The 26580-nt window shown below is 33.3% G+C and overlaps 1 protein-coding gene across 1 annotated transcript; it reads left to right on the forward strand.

Moving 5' to 3' along the window:
• The first annotated feature begins 16264 nt into the window (after window positions 1-16264).
• LOC111377117 lies at window positions 16265-20584 on the forward strand. Its single transcript, XM_023000171.1, has 2 exons — window positions 16265-16798; window positions 17091-20584. The coding sequence occupies exons 1-2, from the start codon at window positions 16672-16674 to the stop codon at window positions 17504-17506; spliced, it is 543 nt and encodes a 180-aa protein (XP_022855939.1). The 5' UTR covers window positions 16265-16671; the 3' UTR covers window positions 17507-20584.
• The last annotated feature ends 5996 nt before the right edge of the window (window positions 20585-26580 follow it).

Consider the following 26580-nt stretch of genomic DNA (forward strand, 5'->3'; position numbering starts at 1 on the left):
CAGAAATTACTTGTACCAAGATTAGTATCCCTTCACAGGGACTTGTGAATACTAGCGCTCTCCCCGAGGATAAAGGGAAAGAAAAGAAGGTAATAGGAACCCCTTCACAGGGAATACTTAAACCTATTACTGGTAATAGAGATATTCAAGATATCAAAAGAGAAGGTAGCTCTTCACAGAGCCAAACTCAATCTAAACTTTCTATTGAAAGGATAGATCCCAAAGATATTGTCAAGATATGCCATGAAGCAAAAATGCCCAAAAAAGATAACCATGAAGAAGTAACACTCTTTATTGTTATTTTTAATATGCTATCAGATTGGTATCTGGAGATTGGAAAGTGGATGAAGACTCTCCATTATTCAAAATACAACAAGATAAACTTTTATCCAAGAGCACCAGCCAACTGGGTTCGAAATTGCTTTGAAATAGGAAATATACTTTGTATATATCCTAGTAAAGATCTCAAGGAGATAGCTCAGCTTCCAGTCAACATTAGGAAAGTTGTTAAAAGATATACTGAAGTTGTTAAAACAATAAATATATATATCAGATTCCATTCAGCAACAATGGAATGGGATCCTGCCCTTGAATATATGCATCCATCGTTCCATGTGATCAAAATGGGACTAACAAATCAGCATTTTTTACCAGCCAATCAAAAGGTTGTTAAAAATGGATACCAAGATATTCTTAATATGATGCCCTTTAGAAGAGCAAAAGGGTATAAAGAGATATTTGAACATGTAACTCAGATAATTACTGAGAAAGAAAAAATATGGGTTTATCCATCTGAAGATCATATTATCTATTCCAATGCAAGGATGGATACCAAAGAGAAAGATATTTGTTATCTCGACCATCTATTATCTGCAATTATATCTAACCAAGTGAATGGATCGGAAGATATGACTAAAGAATTATGCAAGTTACTTTGGAATTACAGTGATCACCATTGTGAATACTGTGTAGTTGAAGATATGAGTCAAGCATCCCTTAATGATGAAGAATTCCCAGCAGAATTCTTTGATTCAAAAATGGAAAAGTGATGGTGACTAAAGTAGCCCTTTATCACTACTTTAATAAAGAAATTTATTAAAGAAAATTTGTGGCTACTAGAAGACAGAAGATAGTACAAGAAAAGTCTCCATAATTGTAACTACCCTCATCAATTGCTACAAGTGGCAGACAAACTCAAAAGATAAGGTATCTAATTTCAAAAGAAGAGGTTCACCCAACAAAAAGACAATGAAGAATTCAGTGGAGATAAGATGGCCTAGCTACCCAACAAAGACGGATGGAAAACACCTGTCCAAGATAAGATTCCAAAATCTCCTATAAAAGGGGGGCATGAAGAAAGAAGGAGATCATCTCGAAAAAAATCTATCTCTATTCTCTGATAACACATTGGAGAAAAATCTCTTGTAATCTGTATACACCACTTGTATTCAGAAAAATATTAGATAGTTGGAAGATAGGAAAGCGTGTAATAAGGTAATCACTTATGGAGTTCTAAACTTCATAAGATGAGTACCAAATGTATGTAAATATAGTTTGTAAGCATGTATAATTTCAGTTTATGAATATCAAAGTAAAGTTTGTTATGTTCAACAAAGCTTTCATAAAAGGATTTCGTTAAGTTTCTCATGATTCCTCGGCAGTACAGATAGAGATTTTAAAAGATTTTCAAAACATTGATTTTGAATGGATGTTAGCCATGCTAAAGTACCCGTCTTTGATAAATGGTTTAGGGGAAAAAGACAGTTTTCTAACAAAAATTGTAGCACCTTGTGTTTGAGTTATCTTTTAAAATTTCGTTCCAAGTAGGAACTTGATTCTGAAAAGAGTTTGGATAGAGGTGAAAATAGAGACTCTGGATACTGTGAGATAGCGTCTGTGGAAACACGGCTAGTTCTCTAGAATGAGAAATGCAACCTTAATTGAAAAGCCTTTTGCGGAAGCAGTTGTGGACCCAAATGATTTCAAAACATTTTAAATCTTTACTTGATTCAGAAGATTGATTAAGTACATGCAAAGCATCTATAAGAGCATGCTGGAGGGAAAGCCTGTTTATTTCCACTTGATTACTATAAGTTATTTAATTGTTTTTACATGCCTATGCTTTAATTATTTTCATGAACAATTCACAAGCATCCACTTCTACTACTAATGATGATAATAATCTTATTTTAATTTTAGATAAAAAAGATGTTTCGTTCTTACTTAAACTAGATAAAAAAATCTGATGATATATTTCCTGTTGGTAAAGAAAAAATAGAAGAAATATACAGAGATATTGATTATAATTGTAGAAATAATATAGGATTTGATCCTGTAGGAACTAGCAGAGAAATAAGAAAAGTAGAAGATATTATAACTAAACATACGGATATACAAGAAGAAATTTCAGAAGGATTATTTAAAGGATATATAACCAAAAAAGGTCAACCTATAATCTTTAAAAAATTATTAAAATATAAAGAATATTTAAAAGTGTTCAAAAAATTGAAAAATATAGATATAGGGCCTGATTGATAAATCCTTAAAGGTATAAGATAGATCTTGTAAATAATTTCATTAAGGGCAATATAGTACTTTTAATAGGAAAGGCTATTGTGGAAAAAAGGAAGAATTTACCAGCTATTCTCAAAAGTTGTCCCGAGATAAGTCATATTTGAGATAACAGATCCCCTAAACAGACTTGGAATCATTCTACAGCAACAGAGATGTTACATACCTTTATTCAAGTAATAAAATAGTGTATTTTACTTGGCTATTGGAAATGAATATTTCTTTCTTGCTTTTTCATCATAGTAATATTATTCATCATTCATCGATTTAGATGTCGGTACACTCAATTTATAATTCAAAAAATTCGTGATGCACTTGAATACCTTGTCCACTTCATCATAAACTATCTCTATTAATGATGAAATTCACCACTTGTCATTAAATTCTCATTTAAAAGTGTTATGAATGGGTCCATATATTTATTTTTATGTATTAAATGACTGCAATTTGTTGCCCTAAAAGGCAAAATTCTTATTTTGATGTATCATGTGATCAATTACACCTTCTTCCTGGTTAGACCAATTTCCGACTCAACCCAACTACCACCACTAGCTCTCAATCCCTAATCCTCCTTCCAATACATGCAAAGAAAAGTTTAAAAAAAAAAAAAAAAAAAAGGAAAAGAAATGCCAAAGAAATTAAGTTGAGAGGGAAATTGCATACATAAACCTTCATAATATTGAGTTCTATGCCCAAAAAAAAAAAAAAAATTCACCTGGATTCAATTTTTAACAAGAATGGAGTCTATTTTTATGAGTTTGAAACGAAAATTTCATTAATAGTAAAAACATGTAAACATTAAAAAAAAAAAACACAAGATTTTTTAATAAGAAAATACATTTAAGTATTTTTGACTTTTCACATTGTAATAGAGCAAATTTGAAAATCCAAATTTGGGGGTTAAGATAAGAATATCTTTTCTAACGAAACGCATTTAATGAAGATTCTCCCCTTTTTGGTAACTTGGTTGCATTGGATTTCGGATTGTCTAATCCAAATTTGGGACATAGAGTAACAATATTTTTTTATGGTACAATAAATTTATTTATTCCCATAAATTTATAAATGTGGACCACGAGGTTGAGAATAAAACACGTCTCCTTATTCTTGTCCAATGATCCCACCATTCCAACTTCAAGCGGTCCACTTAATGCTAACGGTGCTTTAAAATTCGGGTCCCATTTGAATGAAGTTGAGAATGTTAGTAAAAAATAATAAATTCGCTTTTAACTTGGATAATCTCTCCCCTACAAGCTTTTAATATTTTTAAGACATTATTTACTTGGTATGATTAAGTTGCATAAATAAATTTTTTGGTTAGACAACTATATAAAAAAAATTCACATTAAAAACAAATTAAAAAAAAAAAAATAATAATAGAAATATTATGCACTAAACAGGCGATTAAAATCAGATTTTTAGTGGATCTTAATAAAAGTTAATGTATGTGTGATTGAAAAGTTGTTGACTCATAAATGTGTGGTTACATATACTTAGCCCCTGTTTGATCCCCATTACATAGAAAAATTAATGGTGAAATAGTGTTTTTTGAAAAATAAGTGGTTGAAAAAGAATGAAAAGTTTTCGATTTACGTATAATATTATTTTATGAAAGATCGTGTAGTTGAAAATAGGAGAGAGAAAAATGAAATGTAATGGGGCTCAAACAGGGGCTTAATGTCACCACTGCCACTCTAGGTCTTGTACATATTTTTGTTATTGGAACAAAAAAATTAATGCACAAAAATATGTTTCAAAACACACACACACACACAAAATGGTGAAAATTAGCTTCCCTCTTAGCTTGTGGGTAACATGAATATGTTTCATATTTCTTCATGGAAAGAATTCTTGAAAGAGTTCATATATACCGCTTGCAAGAAAATGCTAAAGGAATGATCCATTTCTGTCTCGACTCAAATTGATGAAAGATTTCCTATTGAAACTCATTGCTTTTTACAAAGTATGATTCAAATCTCCTTTCCAATTAGGGCCCCAAACAACTTGTTAATCCATCTAATATCAAATATGGTCCTCAATTTCATAAGATTAACACACATACACGCACACATCCTCGCACCACCACCATTATTGTCAAGATAATCTACATAACAATAATACTTCAAGTAACCAGCCCTATAACTCCCTCTATTTCCAAGTTCAATGAATATAAATTCCATCTAATTGTATCACTAATGACCAAACCTTTATTCAAATTAATTCTCCAAGCTTTAGAGGAAATTAGTGAACATTTAAAGGTTGGACTATGTGAAATTAGGAAATGGACAGAATCTGCCTTTAAAGTTAACGTTGCGGGGTATAGTTTCGTTCATCTTTTTACACCCTTAACCTCATCTGTTCATTTTCAAATTTTTACCACACTTCTATAACATGTATGGGAAGTTAATCATGTCCTAAACTCACCATAAGTACAGCATTTTCAACCTCAAGTCCTTATAGTACATCGAATCAGACAACTTACTTTGACTATCTTTGATTTCATTGCATTATCATGTCATAAATCAAGTTCTGACCTATCAAAACTTATTTCTATACTTATACGTCTTATATAAAAACATTCAAGGTGATACATATAAGTTCCCTTCAAAGTATTATTCAAAATCAAAGGTTAATTTTTCAAAATCCAACAACCATCAAATCTCTGTCCATGTTGAGTTCATTCAAATTCTTGTCATATGCATCTCTTGCTTTCTTAAAATTGAGCTTTGGATTTTTCCCTCGCTACCCCACCCCACCTCGATCACTTTATCACATTCCTGTCTCACGTGATAATATTTTGTTATTAATAAAAATAATTATGAATAATGCCATTATAATGTATAATATTTTTTTATTCGTGTAATGCCAAATTGTCACCAACTTATATAATATTTACTTGTGAAATTGTACATGACTTTACCACCCCTACTCTACCCTCTCTTCATGCTCCCCTCACATAGTTGCCAAAACTCATTCAGCCCTTACATGTCTCCCTCTCAAAAGGTGATGGAGCTCATAGTTTGGAGGTGTGAGTACCAAAGCTTTGCACTCATAGCGCCACTGCCTGCAACACAAGTCACACGATGTGGTGATGATGAAGCTGAGCTTGACTTTGAACCATGCCGTTGCAAGCGTTATGGTGTAGCTTCTCTCAGATCTGTTGTTGGTAGCATGTTAAGTTAGTGTATTTGTGTAGGTGGTGGTGGTATGTCGGAGGTAGTGATTGTAGATCTGAGGTCCTGGTGAAGTCTAGTAATTGTAGATCAATGTCCACATGTGGTGATGATGGCGGCGTGTAGGAGGCGATGACGATGACTCGCAATTTGTTCACAAATTCACATGTCACTATAAGTAGATCATAGGTCAATGTTGACAAGTCACAAATCAATGTCTACAGGTCATAAATCAATATTCATAGGTTAATATCAATTTAATTAGTCACAAATCAGTGTCCATGGGTTACAGATCAATTAAAACTGATAATAAATCAATTTCTATATGGTCATAAGTCACATGTAACTGGTCATATGTTAAAGTGCATAGATTTTAGTTTACAATTCAAGAGATCTGGTTAAATTGTATTAATTTCTAAGACCCCAGTTATTCGAACTAGTTACAAACTTAATAACCAGGTTACAATTGTGAGAATTGAAGTTATTTTCTCCAATTATAGCAGGAGTTGTTTTGCAATTTTCAATTTTAAAAAATAGTTTTAAATTATATCAGCATTGTCGAGTCGTGACTGAAAAAGATGATCAGTTGTCAGTCGATGTTCTCTATATTTTTTTTCACCCTATCTTATCTACATACCCGATTAAAGCAGAATAGGACGAGTTTGAGGCGGATCGGAGCATTTATCGCCACATTTATTTTTTGTTTTGGTTTTTCATTTATTTTGTTTTTTACTTTTAGTTTTTTGTGTTTTTAATTAGCAAATATTTTTTTCCAATCTGTTAAAAACAACTAATAATCTCTTTAAAAATGAGAATAAATATTTTATTTTTATTTGATAAAAAACTTAAATTTGAAGCTAAATTTAAAAGAGATGACTAGCGGGACGGAGACTATATTTTCCATACTCACCCTATACCCACTTTGGACCATGATCCCCACTCAGGCACCGCCCCATTTACTTGGTTGGACGGGTAATCCCGCCTCATTCGAGTAGAGCCACCCAGGTATCGACTTGAACGGATTTTTTTGTCATTCCTAGTTTGGACTTTTAAAGATTTCCACATACCATTTTAAGTAGGTGACTTTTGTAAATTTTATGGACTTTTAATTGATTTCTATAAATTTGTTAAGAGTTAATAAAAGTCTTCAATGGACTTTTATAGATTTTGATTGAAGATTTTTAAAAAATTTTAATCTTGCAAATTTTTTATATAATTGAAAAACTACAAATATATCTTACTTTTGAATTAACATTTTTGTGAACCATGATACCAACAAAATTTTTTTGGATAGTCATTAATCACGGCCCACCCATTTAATTTTTGCTCAAATAAAATAATAAAATTTTTTACATCAATTTCTAAGAACATAATAAAAAAAATTTCACAAAATTAACACAAATTCTAAGAACACATTGTTCTTAACCCCAAAAAAATAAAAATAAAAATAAAAATAAAAATAAGAAGAAGAAGAAGAAGAAGAAGAAGAAGAAGAATAGATTGATTACATAGAATTCTACGTTTTGAACAACTGCATATAATTTCAGTTAAAACTAATTGTGTATATATAGTATAATCATAAATTGATTATAGCAATTGAATTGAAGAGATATTTAAAAATCATATAATTAAAGAAAAAACATTCTTTTTCTGTACAAATCTCAGAGTATACGAGAGATTTTTTTTCCTTTTTTTTTTTTTTTTTTTTTGGAGATTTGCTATTTATATTTTTTACCAAATAGTTTCAAGAAATCCAGAAAATCCAAAATTCGCTATGAATTTGAAGACCTCATGATTTATAGAGACTTTTAAAAAATTTTAATTGAATATCCTGCGACTTTTATAGATTCCTTAAAAGTTTATAAAAATCTCAATTAAGTATATCCAAACTTTTAGAATGTCTTTAAAAGTCCTAATTGAGTACACTTAAATTTTTTAAATTCTCAAAAATATTTAAATATTTCAAATGAATACACCCCCTTAATGTCTGGAAATTGATTTAGTGTACACTTTAATACCCGACTTATGATTTTCTCCCTTTCTTTTATTAACCTTGATTCAATTAGAAATTTTATTTTTAGTAAATTTTGATATAAGTTGAATGAAGTTAATTTGATGGAAAAGAAAATTAGAAAACGGGCCACACATGGACCTAACTAATATAGTGTTTGAAAGTTATAAAGTCTAGGGTTTCAGCCTTTAAGGTTTGGCTTTCTTTCTCGCCTCCGTTCGTTCCTTTCTTGTTCTCAAGGTAAATTTTAGGTTTCTTTATTGTTAATTTATAGTTTTCTCATACTTTTATAAATTTGATTGAAATATTCTTTGACCATTCTAAATTCTCCCTGCTTGTCAATCCTTCGAGTTTTAATTTTTTAGTTTTCTTGACCTAGGGATTAATTATTTAAACTGCATTTGAAATTTTTAATGTAAAATTCCTCCTAACAAATATAGTGTTTGAAAGTCTCCATTTTTTGGAATTGAATATATCATAAAATAATATTATCTCAATATATTTGAGGGCAAAACAGTGTCGTAGGAAATAGAAAAGTAAATAGAAGTTCAACAATGTCATTGGGTTGATGTCAACATGTATTCAGATCTCATTTCTTCCCTACGATTTACACTCAATTAGGTAAAAACATATCCATTATGAATCTCTTGGATAACTGTACAATTAGATTTGGCCCATTTGTGCCATGAATGGAAAATATCTTTTTGAGGATTTTAAAGATTTTAAATAATGGTTGATTAGTGAAAGATTACGTTGTCGAAATTTATAATATAGGCACCAATTTGCGAAAGAATTTCTTGTGTATTAGCCAGCCTGGGACATAGTACTTCTGATTTATAGTTTTTTACCATCTGTTCCTCATGCTATTTGTTGTTATCTTTATTTTGCTGAACTTTTCTTGAATAAAGCTGTAAACAACAAATTCAGTATCTAAAAACTACAATTTTTCATTTTTTTATTTTTTTATTTTACTTTTGAAGTGAGCCACAAATACTTTGGAGAATACGAAACTCTACCTAAATTGTTGGTTATTGTCCAATTCTTTTCCAGATTTGACACACGGAGAACGATCTTATGGGAAAAGAATTCATAATTGAAACCGACTGGGGGACGGGCCCAAGCTGTTTATCTTCCACACCTACTAAATAAAACATTTTTGGTTATCTTACTTATTTTAGTTTACTTCTAAGTCAATGTTTAAATCTTAACCAAATGAATATATTCTCATTGTCCGACTTGTTCATTGGACGGGACACCTATCTAAGAGGTAAACACTTGACTTCAGTGTTCTAGAAGGAATACAACTCAAACAACAAATTTCATATTTTGCTACCATTAAAATAGAAATCAGATTCAGATGTAGTTCTACTTCACTTTTTCCTTTAGTGAAAGAAAATGGCCCTATGAATTCTTCATTCTCAAGAGGCTAGGCAGTCTATTAATTGTTAATGGGAACTTTTGTTTCGACACAGATGATAAGGTTCCCCATACGAAAATTACAGCAAAATAACTATTGGTATGAAAGGCATAGGAAATAAGGTACGCCTCATATGTATATATGTTAACTTGAATTTTTGGATACTGATTTGAAAATTCTTCTGTTGTAATTAAAACTAATTATATTTCACATGCATTTATTTATTTGCTTATCTCCTGCCACGTGTGTTCATGGACCAAATAATTTTCATCACCAAATAATTTTCATTCCCTGCTGAATTGAACACTATCAACCTATGGCTTCTAAGTTGTAACAAACCAAGCATCCAGTAATCTTTGTTGGTGGACAGTAATGGCATGAACACATAGTCAACATCTGCCCAGGGCGTGCTCAAATGAAGGTTGTCACCTGTTACAATATTAATAAGGCTAGACTCTAACATCAGAACATTGGGATCCTTCAGAAAAGCAGGGTATATGTCTTTGATCTTATTCTGAAACCAGGAATCGGTCGTTGTGGCTCTAAACTTTGCTTTGTTGCTAAGTTTTGCTACTTGGCGAATGTAATAAAATCATACATCCATGTGCTATTTCAATAAAAAGGAAAGAACTCAGTAATGTGGAATGTGACCTATTTATATGAATCATGTATCTGTGATCTGTAACTATGAACTATGGATAGTAATCTGTAACTATGGACTGCAATTTGTGTACATATTAGGTAATAACTGTGTCTTGTGATCTGTATATACATTCTGTGACTAATTAGCAATGAAAACGTGACCTATATGGGTAGAGTAATGGAATCATACCGAACTAGTCAAAGATGACTCTGAATTTATAAGTTGGTAGAACCAGGACTTATGACCTACTGGGCGTGAACTGATAACAAAAGCAGGTTTGATTCTACCATCGTTATCACTAAACTTGTTCCTGTGACCAATATGAAAAAGTAAGTTATTGTGTTACAACAAGTTATTGATTAAAATTAACAAATGGATACAACATAAACGTACTTGGTTCTTGGTTTGTACCCTCTCTAGAACCAAACCATAAATGCTGAGCTATCAACTTCATCAACGCGGCCCTTGTAATTTTCAAAAACAACAATATCGTCATACTTGAATAACTTTCCTTCTACAGCTACAAATGGAGACTGCAATATCTTTGCAGGCCTTGAAACTTGCTTAATTGGCAGTTCAGAAGTTGGTTCAGCAATAGGTGTGTCCTGCGTAATATTGTAACGGGTCACAAGTTACTTTATGTACATTTATTCAATTTAGTATGCAGCATATAAATTGTGGTCGACCAGCAGATGAATTGTGACCTTAGAATTGGACTGTGACATGGCTAGTAAGTATATATGTAACCTATGACCTATGGTAATTTATTTGTACATGTATTTTGTGAATCCTGAATTTGTGACAAGGCACATCTTAGTTTAGCATGCTGCACATGAACTGTGACCTATAATCATGTACTATTTATGATCTGTGACATGTGAACATCCAGCATATGAGTGTAATCTGTGACCTATGACAATTTACTAGTTGTGAACTACATGATGTATGAATCCTGAAGTTATAAATACCTTGGTATCAATGGTTTCAATTGTTGTGACCACATCCAATATTACCAAATCGACATGCTTCTGAATGTCTTCGAAATGTAAAATGTCAGGTTGTATAGATCCAACCCCCAAGTCAAATGATAGTGATTCAAGAGTATACGATAGAACGAAATCATCAGTTGAGTCCATTTTGCCCTTTCATCTTCTGTCCACATTTGGTTCCATAATTTTCACCTGTATACAAAATGAGAGAATGTTTTAAATGTCAAATGCAACTCTTTTCGAAATGTGAAAATGTAATGCTACTACTTCCTCGGTCTTATCAGATCCTCCAACAACAGGAGGATCTTTATCTCTAATTCCATGATCACTTCTTTGATGATCAAATCGTCTCATAATCTCATCCATGGAGCTGGAAATCATTAAAAATACCGTTTCTGACAAAAATTGCATGTTTGTCCTAATCTCCATCAAATCACTTTTTATGTTAGATTACATTTGAATTATGCAATTCATCTTTGTCGTTTGCTCAGCGTTCACTGATGACATCTAAGACTTAATGTCATCAAGCTCCACATTTAACACTTCATTATAGGACTTCTGTTAAGATATTTGTGACCTCAACTCCTCAATCTCCTGATAAAATAAATAAACTTATTATATGTGACTTGTGACCAAATAGAAACATATATTACACACTATTAGAATGAATGTGTCACATGTGACCTGATCAAAACCACATGTGACCGAGACTAGTGGTCTGTAACCAAAAAATATAATTGTTTTACAACTGACTAAAATAACAACTTACATCTCCCACATTGTGCCTCACGAGACTGTTGTTCCTTTGGAGAATGATGAGCAGCTGACGAGCATTCTTCGATTAGGGATTTTTTATGGGGAGATGTCTCCTGCCATATTGGAGGAGGATAAACAAAATCATCATTGTCATTGTCGGGAACATGAGCTTATCGAACACTGCTGTCTGTTAGCAAGAGCACTGATGGACCTGACTTCCAACTCGTACCAGCACGGTCAGCTGACCTTTCTATCCTACTCTTATCTCTGCGGTTGTCTCATGAGAACTTCAGTTGAACTGGCTTCTTATACTAGACGCCATTCATGTATGACATTACCATTTCAGTTTTCGAGGGTTCCAGGTCACAAATCTCAATCTGTAAAACAATATAGATTAGAGAAATTTAATGTCAACAGATGATTACTATATATATGATGTTTACTGAAACTTTACATTAGGATTAGAGAAGCAGTCAGGTCCTTCCAACTTGGCAGTCGATGATTACTCGTCTGCAATCCAGTTCTTGATTCGGGGATGCATCCTTGAAATTCGTGTGACCACAACTCCGTCAAGGCTTGGAAAAGTCTCATATATCCACGCTTGAAAGGCTACCAACATACCTCGTAGCTTGTAGTGTGAGTTCCTCCTACTCAACCCATCTTTCAATACACTCAACGTAATTTCAAATAATAACTTACCCCACAGAAACTGACTCATTGCAGAGAAATCCTCAACGAGCACGAATAGGAAGTGGTCAACAACCTTCTTATAATCTCTGGGAAATAGATATGTAGTGATGAAATACAGCATCCCAATCATAGCAACATCGTTATCTGGAAGGGCTTCAACAAGATCTAAGTCTTGCACTTGGCAAGCAAATATGAAAGTGGACTTTACGTCTTCGTGGGTTACACTATGCACTTGAGAAATTTTTTTTGCCTTTAATCGTGACTATTTACTTTCAAACACTTGTGTATCACTATCCCTGGAATACCTCAGTCCCGTGACTAAACAAAACTCCGAGATAGAGAACACGACATATCGCCTAGACACATAAAACCACATTTCTTGGTCGTTCGGGTGATGAACTTGCCACAGAAGAAAGTAGTGAATCAATTGTGGCTGTATAACAATTTCATGGCAATCCAAGAAAAGGGGAAATATAAGTTTCTGTCATTGAATTAACAATGTCTGAATGGTGGTTAGAACACATTTACTGACTGAGGTTGTAATCTTGCTTGGAAACTAGCTATTTTCTAGTATTTTGAATTCCGAAGCCGGCTTTACGTGTAGACACAGTGTTAAATGCTTGTATGAAAAATCACATAATACACATGTTTTAACAAGGTCACAGACATAAATAAAGTCTCACTGAAACTACATATTTATAAAATTTTAGTGGCATTATAGTCACAATATGCAGATTCATAACACATACAGAAGATATCATGGTCACACATTTATAACACATTCACACAACATATTCATAACACATTCACACAACATAGTCATAGGTACGCAATCCATCATAGTCACATATTCATACATTCCAAAACATAAATTCATAACACACTACGAAAGCAAAACCCCCAACCCATTCCAATAAGCTCAAAGGCATAACATATTTTTTAACAGTTTATACAGTCAAGCCACAAATTCATAACACATTCCCACATCATTGTCACAGATAACCTATTCAGAACACATCATGGTCAAGATTCACAATAAAATGGATTGGGAATACATTCCATAACACATTAGAAAAGCAAAACCCCCAACACATTCTAGTCCAATAACAGGCATGACACACTGTTATGCAGTGAGCCACAGATTTATAACAACCTTGGTCACATTCGCACATCATGGTCACGTGTAGCTTCTTCATGGTTAAAAATACAAATTATTCATAAAGTTAAAAAGAAAGAATAAATTTCAATGACAAATGAGATTCAATTCAAAAACCCTAACTCATTCCAATCACGTATAGAATCGAATAGGGTAATTATCACATTTCTCCAATTGATCTTCAATACATACTACCCAACCATTTTTGTACACATATATATCACGGGGGGAGGGACAAAATAAACTTCTTCGATAACCCTTTCCGCACGGTCACTACGTGCTTTTTCAAAGGGTTTTTTCGGGGCTTCCCTCATCCTTCCTCTTGCAACTTCTTTGTCACCACTCATCAACATTAATCGCCCTTTCTACCCCCTTCGATTTCACCATTTTACGTTGTCAATAGAAACTTCAGTTGTCGTGAATACGTTCTACCAATAACTAATGGGTTGTATAATGAAGATGACGGTTTTGATTGGTAATACAGAAAGTAGTAGAAATTACAGGCCGAAATTGTAGTAAAAATGATCGGAGTGGAAATGAAGTAATCGAAGATAGTGGGTGCAGTGAAGGAAGAATGAGAGAGAAAACGGTTTCGAAAATATTGAAAGTTTGAATTCAGATATTTAACGGAACGCACCATAATTAAAATAATTACTATTTTATTATGAATATTAATCACTAAATATTAAAATAATATTTAATTAATAAAACGTGATACTTGAAGTATGCTTAAAAAATCTTCCTGACTGAAGTTTGCATTGTATACTTCAAAGGCCAGTTCACATGTGATTTCCACCAAAAAGAAAAAAGGGCAACACACGGGCCTAACAAATATATAGTGTTTGAAAGCATATAAAGTCTAGGGTTTCTGGGTTTGGTTTTCTCTCTCGCCTCCGTTCGTTCCTCTCTTGTTCTCAAGGTAACTTTTCGGTTTCTTTATTGTTAATTTCTAGTTTTCTCATACTTTATAAATTTGCTTGAAATATGCTTTGACCATTCTAAATTCTCCCTGCTTGTTAATTCTTTGAGTGTTAATTTTTTAGTTTTCTTGACATAGGGGGTTTAATTATTTATACTGCATTTGAAATTTTTAATGTAAAATTCCTCCTAACAAATAGTGTTTGAAAGTCTCCACTTTTTGGAATTGAACATATCATAAAATATTATGATCTAAATATATTTGAGGGCAAAATAATGTCATAGGAACATAATTTATGCCATTCAAATAAAAAAGTAAATAGAAGTTCAACAATGTCATTGGGTTGATTTCGACGTGTATTCAGATCTCATTTCTTCCCTACGATTTACACTCAATCAGGTAAAACATATCCATTATGAATCTGTTGGAGAACTATACATTTAGATTTGTCCCATTTGGGCTATGAATGGAAAATATCTTTTTCGGGATTTTAAAGATTTTAAATAATGGTTGATTAGTGAAAGATTACATTGTTGAAATTTATAATATAGCCACCAATTTCCGTAAGAATTTCTTTTGTATTAGCCAGCCAGGGACATAGCACTTCTGATTTATAGTTTTGTACCATCTGTTCCTCATGTTATTTGTTGTTATCTTTCTTTTGCTAAACTTTTCTTGAATAAATCTTTAAACAAAAAATTCAGTATCTAAAAACTACAATTTTTCATTTTTATTTTATTTTGTAATTTTACTTTTGAAGTGAGCCACAAATACTTTGGAGAATACGGAACTCAACCTAAATTGTTGGTAATTGTCCAATTCTGTTCTTGAGTTGACATGTGAAGAATGGTCTTATGGGAAAAAAATTCATAATTGAAACCGACTGGGGAAGGGCCCAAACTATTTATCTTCCACCCCTACTAAATAAAACATTTTTGCTTATCTTACTTATTTTAGTTTACTTGTTAGTCAATGTTTAAATCTTAACCAAATGAATATATTCTCATTGTCGGACTTGTTCATTCAATGGACACATATCTAAGAGTTAAACACTTGACTTCAGTGTTCTAGAAGGAATACAAGTCAAACAACAAAGTTCATATTTTTGCTACCACTAAAATAGAAATCAGATTCAGATGTAGTTCTACTTCATTTTTTCCTTTGGTGAAAGAAAATGGCCCTATGAATTCTTCATTCTCAAGAGGCTAGGCAGACTAATAATTGTTAATGGGAACTTTTGTTTCGACACAAATGATAAGGTTCCCCATATGGAAATTTCAGCAAAAGAACTGTTGGTATGAAAGGCATAGGAAATAAGGTATGCCTCATATGTATATTTGCTAACTTGAGTTTTTGGATGCTGATTTGAAAATTTTTCTATTGTAATATTAAAACTAATTATATTTCACATACATTTATTAATTTGCTTATCTTCCTGCCATGTGTGTTCATAGATCAACTAATTTTCATCACCTGCCCATTTCTCTTTTCTTTTCGTTCATTTCTTGGAATTAGAATATATAAACATTTTGCTGTGCCAGAACAAATAAATACCTAGTTTGTAGTTGTGGACTCGTTGTGAATCGTACCTTTCCATTTTGAATCTTTCTTCTCAATTTCTCTTGGAAGAAATTATAATATTTTCTTTTCTTCCTAATCTTCACTCTAAATAATAACTCCCCCTACACGTGGCTGCAGTTTATTGATGCTTATTTGAGGTTAAATGCTAGTTGAGTTAAACTAAAATTATCAACTATAAAGAGCGGCATGGCTCATTCCCAATGATTATTTCCCTTAATTTATATTCATTGAAGATTAAGCCCTTGTTTAGACCTATTTTGGGTAAAGAATGAATTTTTTGAATAGTGTATTAATGAAAAACGTGGTTAGAAAATAAGGAAAAGTTTTAGATTTGTGTGTAATATTATTTTATTTAAAAATATGTGTTCAAATGATATCAAAATACTGTTGAAAAATGCATTTTTCAAAAGAATGGGGCTCAAACAAGGGTTAAATGTGTTATTTTAATGTATTATTTCGCATTAATAATGCTCTTGGATCTTTTGAAATCTAAAGAAGGGAAAATTGCAGCAAAGTCCCAAATTTTTAAAACAATTACAGACTTTTTTCAAACCTTTGATTTATGGCAGACGTCACTCCTAACATTTACATACGTTGCAGTAAAAGTCCTTTTGGATGGAAACCGTTCAAACGCCCGTCAGTTGATCGCCCAAATTAAAAATTGACCATTTTAACCAAAATAGAGGAGGGTAAAATCGTCCAAACACTTAAAAAACCTTTTTATCTTCCTTTTTACTTGTTTTTTGAATTTCTAGTGCACGACTAATGGGAAGAAGAGAAGAAAGATTTGCGACGAAAAGGATAATGAACTCGCCTGAAGTTGGAGAAGTCGATGACAGAGATGTCGAATTTGTGTGCCATCTAAGGGGATCTCTACGGAAATTGGTCTATGGTACGTTTTTGCCGGTATCGTCGTTGGCAGTTATAGAGAGTAAAAATCTTGAAAACATAGAATTTTTGAGAAACTCATGTACCTGAATGTTGAGATTGTTACAAAGAAGTACTATAGCCCCTTGTTTGTAATCGATTTTTGTGTTTTCATTGTTTGTGGTGAATGTAATACATAGAGTTTTTGAAAATTACATGAAATGAACTATACGGACAAAATGTTGAGTACATAGGAATTTCTATTGTGATATCTATATTTGTTCTAATTAGCCTTATGTAATGTTTTCCCTTTTCAGGAGAGAACTCCGCCTATTTCACGATCCGCCTAAACCATGGTGGGATGATTTTCAGTAAGATGCGAAATTACGTATATGAACATGGTAAGATCAACTATCTTGACTACGTGGATCCATATTTATTCAACCGATTTCTGTTAGACAATGCAATGAAGATGCTGAGTTACAAAGAGCGAATGAGATACATCTATAGGCTTGAAAAGAAAAGATTGTCAGAGGGGTCATTTTGGTTAGTTACTGATGCAGACTTCATGAATGTTGTAAAATGGGTTGGTCCTACAAGAGTTGCAGATATGTACTTTTTGCCGATACATACCACAGTGTTGGAATTACTGTGGGATGAGAATGTACCAACTGGATGTATAGTGATTGATATAGAAATTGGTGAGATTTTGGAAAGTGTGTGTCAACAATGAGGATACGGAGGTTGGACAGAAATCTGCATTTGTAGTTGAGGTTTTCGATGACATGGTAGAGGGTGATGATTGTTACGTGGTTGATGAATTTGGAGAGGACTAGTTGCGTGAGTCAGATGGTATGAATAGCAGTGGAGACAGTGTAATGGACAATGTAGACATAGTGGAGGCACAGGTAGGTGCAAATGATCAGTCGGTGAAACAAATATGGGAGACGTCAACCTCTGATATACCATGTTCAATTGAAAATGAAGCATGAGTAGAAGTTGCAAATGATAAACCGGTTGGATTTGCTGAACCATCAACAATTGGAAGTGCACCCGTTCACCCGTTGATCAATTATACGCATTTGAGGGTGCATCAGGAGTGGATGATCATGAAAACATGCAATTTGAGGATGCAACAGGATTGGAAGATCCTGTTGACACACAGTTCGAGCAGCCCACGTTTGAGGGTGCAACAGGATTGGAAGATCTTATAGCACACAATTCGAGTAGCCCACGTTTGAGGGTGCAACAGGATTGGAAGATCTTGGAAATGCACCTGTTAAACTCTCTGTTGAAGAAGCCATTAATGCTCAGAATACTGGCATTGGGTCTTCTGGTGATGAATCAGAGGTGGAAGAAGAGGATAATGATATTGGCCTGGAACATTTCTCCGATTTTGAATACGAACAGGAGGATATGGAAGAGGACGACCAAGGTAAAGACACATTTTTCAGATCAAGTGAGGGATTAGACTTCAGGCTGGGGAATGTAGGCAATGAGAGACCTAATCAGCAAAATGTAAACGTAAATGCAGTAAACAGTAGTTCAGACTACGGGGACTCGGATGACCTAAGAAGTATGTCAAGTGGTGATGAAGCGGGTGCCACAAGTAACAACAGGAGGGAAGTTTGGTTCAACCTTTCAACTGACATGAAGGACCCTAAATTCTAGATTGGTTAGTCAACTGCAGATTGGTTTACCTGTTTGGGGGGACTCAAACGTTTATGCACAATACCTTTGGGGCCCCTAATGCTTATTTTTAAAACGTTTGGGCCCCCAAATTCTTATTTATCATAGCTTTGGGGCCCCAGATGCTTAGTTTTCGAAGGTTTTGGGCCCCAGATGCTCATATTTCAAAGGTTTGGGGTCTCAGATACTCATTTGTCATATATTTAGGTTCTTTTATTCACATATACTAACATGTTTGAAATGTTCTACTGCACTATACAGGTATGAAGCTTGAGAACACACAAATTTTGAGACCGGTTATTGTACAATACTCCGTGAAGAATGCAAGAGAACTGCGATATGTGAAGAACGAACCACATAGGATAAGAGTAAAATGTCAAGAGAATTGTCCATGGCAATTGTATGCCTACAAATAGCAAGACAGCAGCTTAAGGATCAACACGATTTGGGGCAAACATAGCTGTACGTTGGTCCGGCAAAACAGTAAGGTCCATGTGGGTTTTTTGGCCAAGAAATACCTACATAAGTTCAGGTTGGATCCGAAGTTATCCATGAACAGTTTCATGGAAACAGTGAAGGAAGACTGTATGTATGAAATATCCAATTATCAGTTTTATAGAATAAGAGCAAAATGTGCAGCAGTTGTGATTGGACTTGTTGAGGGAAATACAAGATTCTTTGGGATTGTGGGGAAGAGTTGAAGAAAACTAACTCTGGAAGTACTATGCAGGTTGAGGGAACAGGAAGTGTATTCAAGAAAATGTATGTATGCTTGGGGCCATGTAAAGAAGGTTTCAAGGCTAGTTGTAGGCCTGTGATAGGACTTGATGGGTGTTTTTTGAAAACTACACATGGGGGTCAATTATTGGCAGCAGTGGGAATTGACGGTGAGAATTGTATGTTCCTAGTTGCTTGGGCAGTCGTGGATGCAAAGAATAGAGCCAACTGTACTTGGTTTATAGAACTTTTGGTGGTGGATATAGAAATGTATAATAGTAGGGCTTGGACTTTCATATCTGAGAAGCAGAAGGATTGATTGAAGCCGTAAATCAGTGTTGTGAAGGTGCAGAACACAGGTGCTGCGCCAGACATTTGTACAGCAATTTCACTCTCAAATATAAAGGGCTAACTCTGAAGAATTTGTTCTGGGCTGCGGCTAGGTCTACAACTGTACCAAAGTAGAATGTAGTTATGAATGAGATGAAGACGGTGAATGAAGAAGCCTTCTCTTGGTTCAAGGAAAAGCCTGCAGCTCAATGGACGAGATCTCATTTCTAGGAGCATACGAAGTGCGATATCTTGTTGAATAACTTGTGCGAAGCTTTTAATGCCTCCATCGTTGTAGTTAGGGAAAAGCCTATAATCACAATGTTGAATAAGATAATGCATCAACAAATGACACAGATGGCTGCAAAGAGGAAGGCAGCTCAAAGGTGGGATCGTGCAGATGGTCCAAAAATTGTAGGGATAATTGAGAAGGCTAAATCAGACGCCAGGTTTATAAGGGCGGATTATGCAGGTAATCAAAATTTTGAAGTTTGCAACACAGATGGTTTGAGGTGGAGTGTGGATTTGGTGACAAAAGAATGTGCATGTAGGAAATGGCAACTGAGTGGAATTCCCTGTGCACATGTCGTTTCTGGCATGTTGTCAAAGAGAATAGACATAGATGAATTTGTAAATGGATGTTACAAGGAGAGATATCTAATGGCATACAACCCTGTGATTCAGCCAATGTCAGGTTTTAAACTTTGGCCTGCATTAGGGAAACACCCATTGAAGCCACCAGTGAAGAAAAAGCAGACAGGCAGGCATGCCTAAAAAGCTCAGAAAAAGATCTTAGACCGAACCACCTGTTGGAGTTAAAATGACCCGAATAGGCATGCAAATGACGTGTAAAAGGTGTGGAGAAGCTGGACACAATAAGAGAACATGCACTGTACAGACACAGCCTACTAATGCACCACAGTCACAGTCATAGAAGTGAAAGGGAAAGAAGTACAAAGCAGTGTAATCTAGATGTATTGGATGTAGGAATGTAATTGAACTTTTTGGAATGTATTCTAAAATTTGATGTTGCGGGAATGGTACCATGACAATATATGTGTTAAGTGTTAAAATACTCTTCATTTCGAGAGTTGAAGTTTTATTTGTGATGTTATAATTGGATTTCATAAAATTAATGTGTGCTACCAATGTATACACATTTTTATGTTGCATCTACACTTGAAGCTGTTGTTAATTTTGTACTGGAACTGTTGTTAAAGTGATGGGGTATTTACTGTAAACAATTGAATAGAAAAGGGGCATTTTCTGCCATTTTTTCAAAGGTATGAGACTAACAATGCACAACATGAGAAATGTTGGGGGCTTTATTTGCACTATATACTTAACATTTGGGGCTTTCACTGCAAGATTTACCAAACTTTTGGGTGTTAATATTTACATATTTATTTGAAAACAAAATTAGTCAATGTTAACAGTGAAATATGTACAGAACACCACAAAATTGCAACTGCATTTAAGCCTTGATTAATGTAGAGGAAGTAGGTTACACCATGAAGAAAGGATGATTACAGATCCAGCTAAAAAACGCGAAAAAAACCTACACAGATTTAACTACAAATCCACTTCACAAGCATTCCACATACAAACCCACAAGACCAAATCTTCCATACCCCACCTCCATTCAAATGGAGTTGCCTAATTTCAGCTTTCAATCCTCACCTCGACCTTAGAAGACTAGGTATTAGCTCTCTCGATCTTTGACACATTAGGGGATCCCATCAAAGAAAGAATGTACAGTCTTACAGATCCATCTCTCGTGGATAGGTAAGAAATCATCTACCTGGGTTCAAGTTAGTTCACGATGTCTTTATCTGGGCACGAGTTCTACAATTGCACACTGGCATCTCCATTATTTCTACGTTCGGTTCAGGATGTTGATAAAGAGTGAGAAACTAACAACTCACAGACAATTTATTAGGGTTATACTTGTATTCTTCATTTGGAGGGAAGTGAACACGTAAAAAGAGGCATGAAAAATTATTTTTAAGTGTTTAGACGATTTTACTCTTTTCTATTTTGGTTAAAAGTGGTCAATTTTTTATTTGGGCGGTCAATTGACGAGCGTTTGGATGGTTTTCATCCAAAAGAGCCTTCATTGCAGCGTATGTAAAGGTTAGGGGTGACGGCTGTCACAAATCAAAGGTTTGAGGAAAGTCTACAAGTGTTTTAAAGATTTGAGGCTTCTACTACAATTTTCCTTTCTTTTAATTATGTAGATATGATTTGTAGGTCAATGTTGATTTCGATTGATTGGATAAAAGAAGAATAAGTCTATTTGTACTTGGAAAATACCCCTGTATAGTGTCCAGATGCAGGACACTACCAGAAATGTGCAATAGCCAAAAAGTGTTTAGAGTCATAACTCTTAGGGCCCATTTGATAGCAAAGGAGGAAAAGACAAATCAATTTCATACAAGTGGGAAAAGAAAAAATCACCAAAATTATAAGAATTCAAGTTCTATGGAATTTGCCAAAAACATGCTTTAAGTGTTTGTACTTTGGAATTCGAATTCCATTTTCACTTTTGTATCAAATAGCCAAGGTAGAAAACGAATTCATCGGATGTGACATTTTTCATGGAACACAACGCTATCAAATAGATCCTTATTGCTTTTTTCTTTCTATTTGTTTTTATTTATAGCTAATAATGTCAAAACTGAGTCTGAACTTTTTTTTTTTTTTTCAATATTGCACCATTTGATAAGAGTCAATCCAGAGATTGAGAATGGGTTGGTTCTTGGGTTCACGCTGGTGGAAGCGTGAAATATATCTTAAAGGGAGGAATGATCGCCATAGGGCCGGAAGAGGTTACTTATTTTAACCTGCCATTGTCGATGTCGTGCCATTAGATAGCTAATGAAAGAATATACATTTCACCCACGGTAGGACGTCCCAATGATATATATATTGCACAACTGCGTTCTAGTGAAGTTCCACATGGCGTAACAACTCAGATGCATTATTGAAGGTATTTTGAGTTTCCTTTTAAACAAATTATATGCTCTTTTTAAGGAAAATTTTGGTGTATAATTTATCATTTTTTTAAAACTAAGAAACTTTTTAACACGTTAATGTTTGAATGTTATAGGTTTAGGCGGGGTTTCTAGCGCAGAAAGAGGTTATTGATGTGATTTTTGGTCCCTTAATGGTCATTCGTTCGAACTACCAGGTAGTTTTATGTAGTTTAAGCCTCTTGGAAAGAATGAGTTTTTGAGTGGTAATTTTTGGAGAATGATATTAGAAGTAGAAAAAAAATTTGAATTTACATGAAGAATGATATTTTATTGTAAGAATGAGTAGTTGAAAATGAATAAGAGAAAAAGAAGTTTTGAATGAATGGTTATCTAACTGAGATTCAATGGTTTTATTAAATTATAGTTGTTAACTATAACTTGGTGGAGTTCCTATTGTTCATTGTTCACTATCTGACTCATCAAATAAAGTTGATGATTGACTTGCTAAAACCTTAGTAAAATATGTTAAATATCAATTTTTTGTGGTTGAAATCTTTGTGAGACAATAAGTCTCTCTGCTTGATTCTTATTGATTTAACAAATGCGACTATTTAATCATCTTGGCAAAAAATGCATTCGAGATAAAGAATGAAATACAATGTGTCCAACAATAATCTCCAGATGAAACATAATCACAGGCTACTAACACAATGAGCAACATTATTCCTGTGCCGTGAAATAAAGTTACAAGGACCACAGTTAACACATCGCGATAAAAGAAAGCGAAATTCCACTGATCCTCTACAAGAACTCACCTTCTCCACATCAGTTAACTCCCCTAAATGATTGGCAATTTCAGTCACAACCACTGCAGCCTGCCTCACAGGGCTATGGAGCACTTAGTTTCTCTCCATCCATAGAACCCTCATCAAGCATGCAATACGTAACAAATTTAACGGTGATAACGTGCCCAAAAGTCCACGAACATGAGATTTAAACTCATTCCACTAGCCAGCGGCCTTCCAAATCTCAATTGCTACTAGACAGGTGAAAATGGCATGCATAGCTGATACACGTGGCATTGTGGATCTAAATTAGGGTTGAACATAATCCGGTTCGATTCAATTCTAACAAGAATTGAATCGGACTCGAAATTTTTGGTTATTTAGTAAATGGAACCATCGAGTCCAAATTTAATTATGGAACTGTTCGAGTTCGGTTCCATTTGGTTCAGTTCGATTCGATCGATTCCCAGGTTCCATAGTATAATTAAATTTTTTAATATTTACAAAGCTATATTAATTCAACTGATGATATATTCAATCTTAACTCTTACAAAATAACGTAGTTCAATCTTATGTGTCTTTTGCGTCTTTCTTTATTGAGTTCTTCATAAATTTGATTATTAAAATCACAGAAAGAAGAAGATAACGAGCTCACAATAATTAAGTGAGTCGTTGTTGAGCTTCAATTTGATATCTCCAGAACTATAGAAATGATACTACGGTAGAGTAATAGATTTGGATAAATTTTAGGTTAATTTGATTAAGTTGACTTTGAACTGAAAATTAGAAGTAGGAAAATCATATTTCTGGGTTTGAGCTAAATTAATTAGTTAGCAAATTTATTTAGAAAAACTAAAATAATTTGATTTATTTAAAATAAATTAATTAAAAATTAAGGAGATTTGATTCTTATTTGGTTCTTGATCTAGAACCGAACCGAACCCGTCGATTTTTTATTCAGATACTTGTTTAGGTATTTAACTTAAGAAGAATTGCTCGGTTCGATTTGAGAGTTTTCTCCAACCCTAATCTAAACTGATAACCTTCCTGCACCCTTGTTTGGTCTCTATTTTAATGAGAATTTAAGGGAAAATATATTTTGGAATAATGTTTTTTTTGGAGAATTTGTGATTAAAAAATTAGAAAAAGTTCTAGATTAATGTGTAATATTATTTTATGAAAAATCATGTGGTTAAAAATGAGTTTTGAAAATATATATTTTGAAAAAATGGAGTCTAAATAGTGGCTTGTTTTGCGTGGAAATGCCTCCATGAAAACTTGTTGCCGAAGGGTGTTGATAGAACCTCAAGCGTTCTCACCAAAAGCTCTTATGTCTGACCTCCCGAGGTTCTCATGTCTTGAATCTGTTTGACAAATCTTACTTCTATATAAGTAATTAAAATCAATTATAGAAGAATTAGTCAAGTAGGATGCTTGCTTAATAATTAACTTATTCTTCTTTAGCTGCTAGCTTACTCAAGGGTCTTTAGAGGATTTGTGATTCTCAAATAAGAGAAGTCTCCTATTTAGAAGGGTGAAATTATTTACATAAATATGATTTTGAAGTTCCTTTAAAAAAATATATATGTGGCATTTGTCTCCCCAACTGACAAAATTCTTTTGACTTAGCCCTTGTTTGGGCTCTTTTAATCAAAAATACATTTTTTCAAAACCCATTTTCAATCACATATTTTTCAATAAACTAATAATACATGTAAACCCAAAATTTTTCCTTACTTTTAAATCACACATTCTTTAAAAAATTACTACTTTAAAATATATTTTCTCCAAACTTCAGCAAAATAGAGCCCAAACAAGGGCTTAATAATCATAATCATCCAAACTTCTGTGCCTCTCGGGTTCATATCCACATTGTACAACAATTGCATGATAATAGAGCAGCTATATCACTTTTAAGTTTAAAGTAGCACAATTCTCAATATTTTTATATTTTGCCCCTGTTTGATATAAATTATAATTTAAATTTTTAACAAAGGAAACAATTAATTTTAATTACATATTTTATGAATTTCACGACTTTTTAATCATACATTTTATCAACTTTTATTATAATCTGTTAAAAATCTAATTTTAATTTCCATCAAGTATGGACTTAACCTCAATTATAGCACCAAAACTCTGAACTTTATTAAAATTCTTGAAATTCACCAAAAATTGGGATTTTATGACAAATATCATAACAGAACAAAAAGGAAATTGCTAAACATAAAAAATCGTAGAAAACAAAAGCAACCACCAGAAAACACACTGCCAATATTAACACCATTTGTTGGAATATTAGCATTCATAAACTGAAATCTTAGAAATTAAGACAAAACGAGTAGTTTGTCTTTCCCTTTATAAGAGTTGGAGCTTGTTTGTTTCTTTGAAACTTAAGGAGTGTGAAGTGTTAAGAAAAAAATTAAAAAGTTTAACTCATCATAATGAATAAGTCATGTCTAGCAAGTCCAGGGATCGAAGGGGTCGATGTAGTTGGCCATGTTGTTAAAAAATTAAAAGTTAAAAGTAAATTAAGGTAAATGTACTCAATTTAGAATTTTAAAAATATTTATAAAATTTTTAAGCAAATAACTTTTGTAGATTTTCATTTAAAAACTTTTGTAGACATTATAGAATTTATTTGACTTTTAAATACTTTTCATTTTAGAAAAAATCTCATATATAAAGTTCTATGCACTTATAACTTATTCTACATATGTTTTATTGAATTACTTATTTATGCACTATAATATATTAATATTGTTGACTTCTACTTGAGTGACAAAATGATCCAACATACGCAATAACAAAATTATATTTCTCATGTCCATAAAATTTTTATAATAAAACATAAAACTTATATAAGTCACCTCAATTAGAAAAAATAAACAACTAGAATGCAAAAAATTATAACATGTCAATACTCTTTAATGAAAAACTCTCTAATGTTTAATATTATCAATATGTCCAAATATGTAGAAGTTATTAAATTAAACCAGGCCGGCCTTGAGTATTTTTAGCATAGGCAACAACATAATGCCCTGCATCGATGAAAGGGTCCCATAGTATTAATACGTTTAATATTTATATAATATAGATAAGCACACAGCTTGTATATAGAAGACTTCACTTAAAGTGCTTGCCAATTGATCTTATTCTTATAGAAAATGGAGAAAATGATGAATTACAAAAGAGAGCGAAAAAAAATTAGCAAAGACAGGATGTTGGACGTGGATTTCACACCGGCGATTCGTCGATCGTGTAGCCAGCAGTCCTCCTTCACAGCGGTGAATTTTTGGGCTCCAAATCGC

Source organism: Olea europaea, unplaced genomic scaffold (genome assembly GCF_002742605.1).
Source record: "Olea europaea var. sylvestris unplaced genomic scaffold, O_europaea_v1 scaffold1607, whole genome shotgun sequence".
Taxonomy (NCBI): Eukaryota; Viridiplantae; Streptophyta; class Magnoliopsida; order Lamiales; family Oleaceae; genus Olea; species Olea europaea.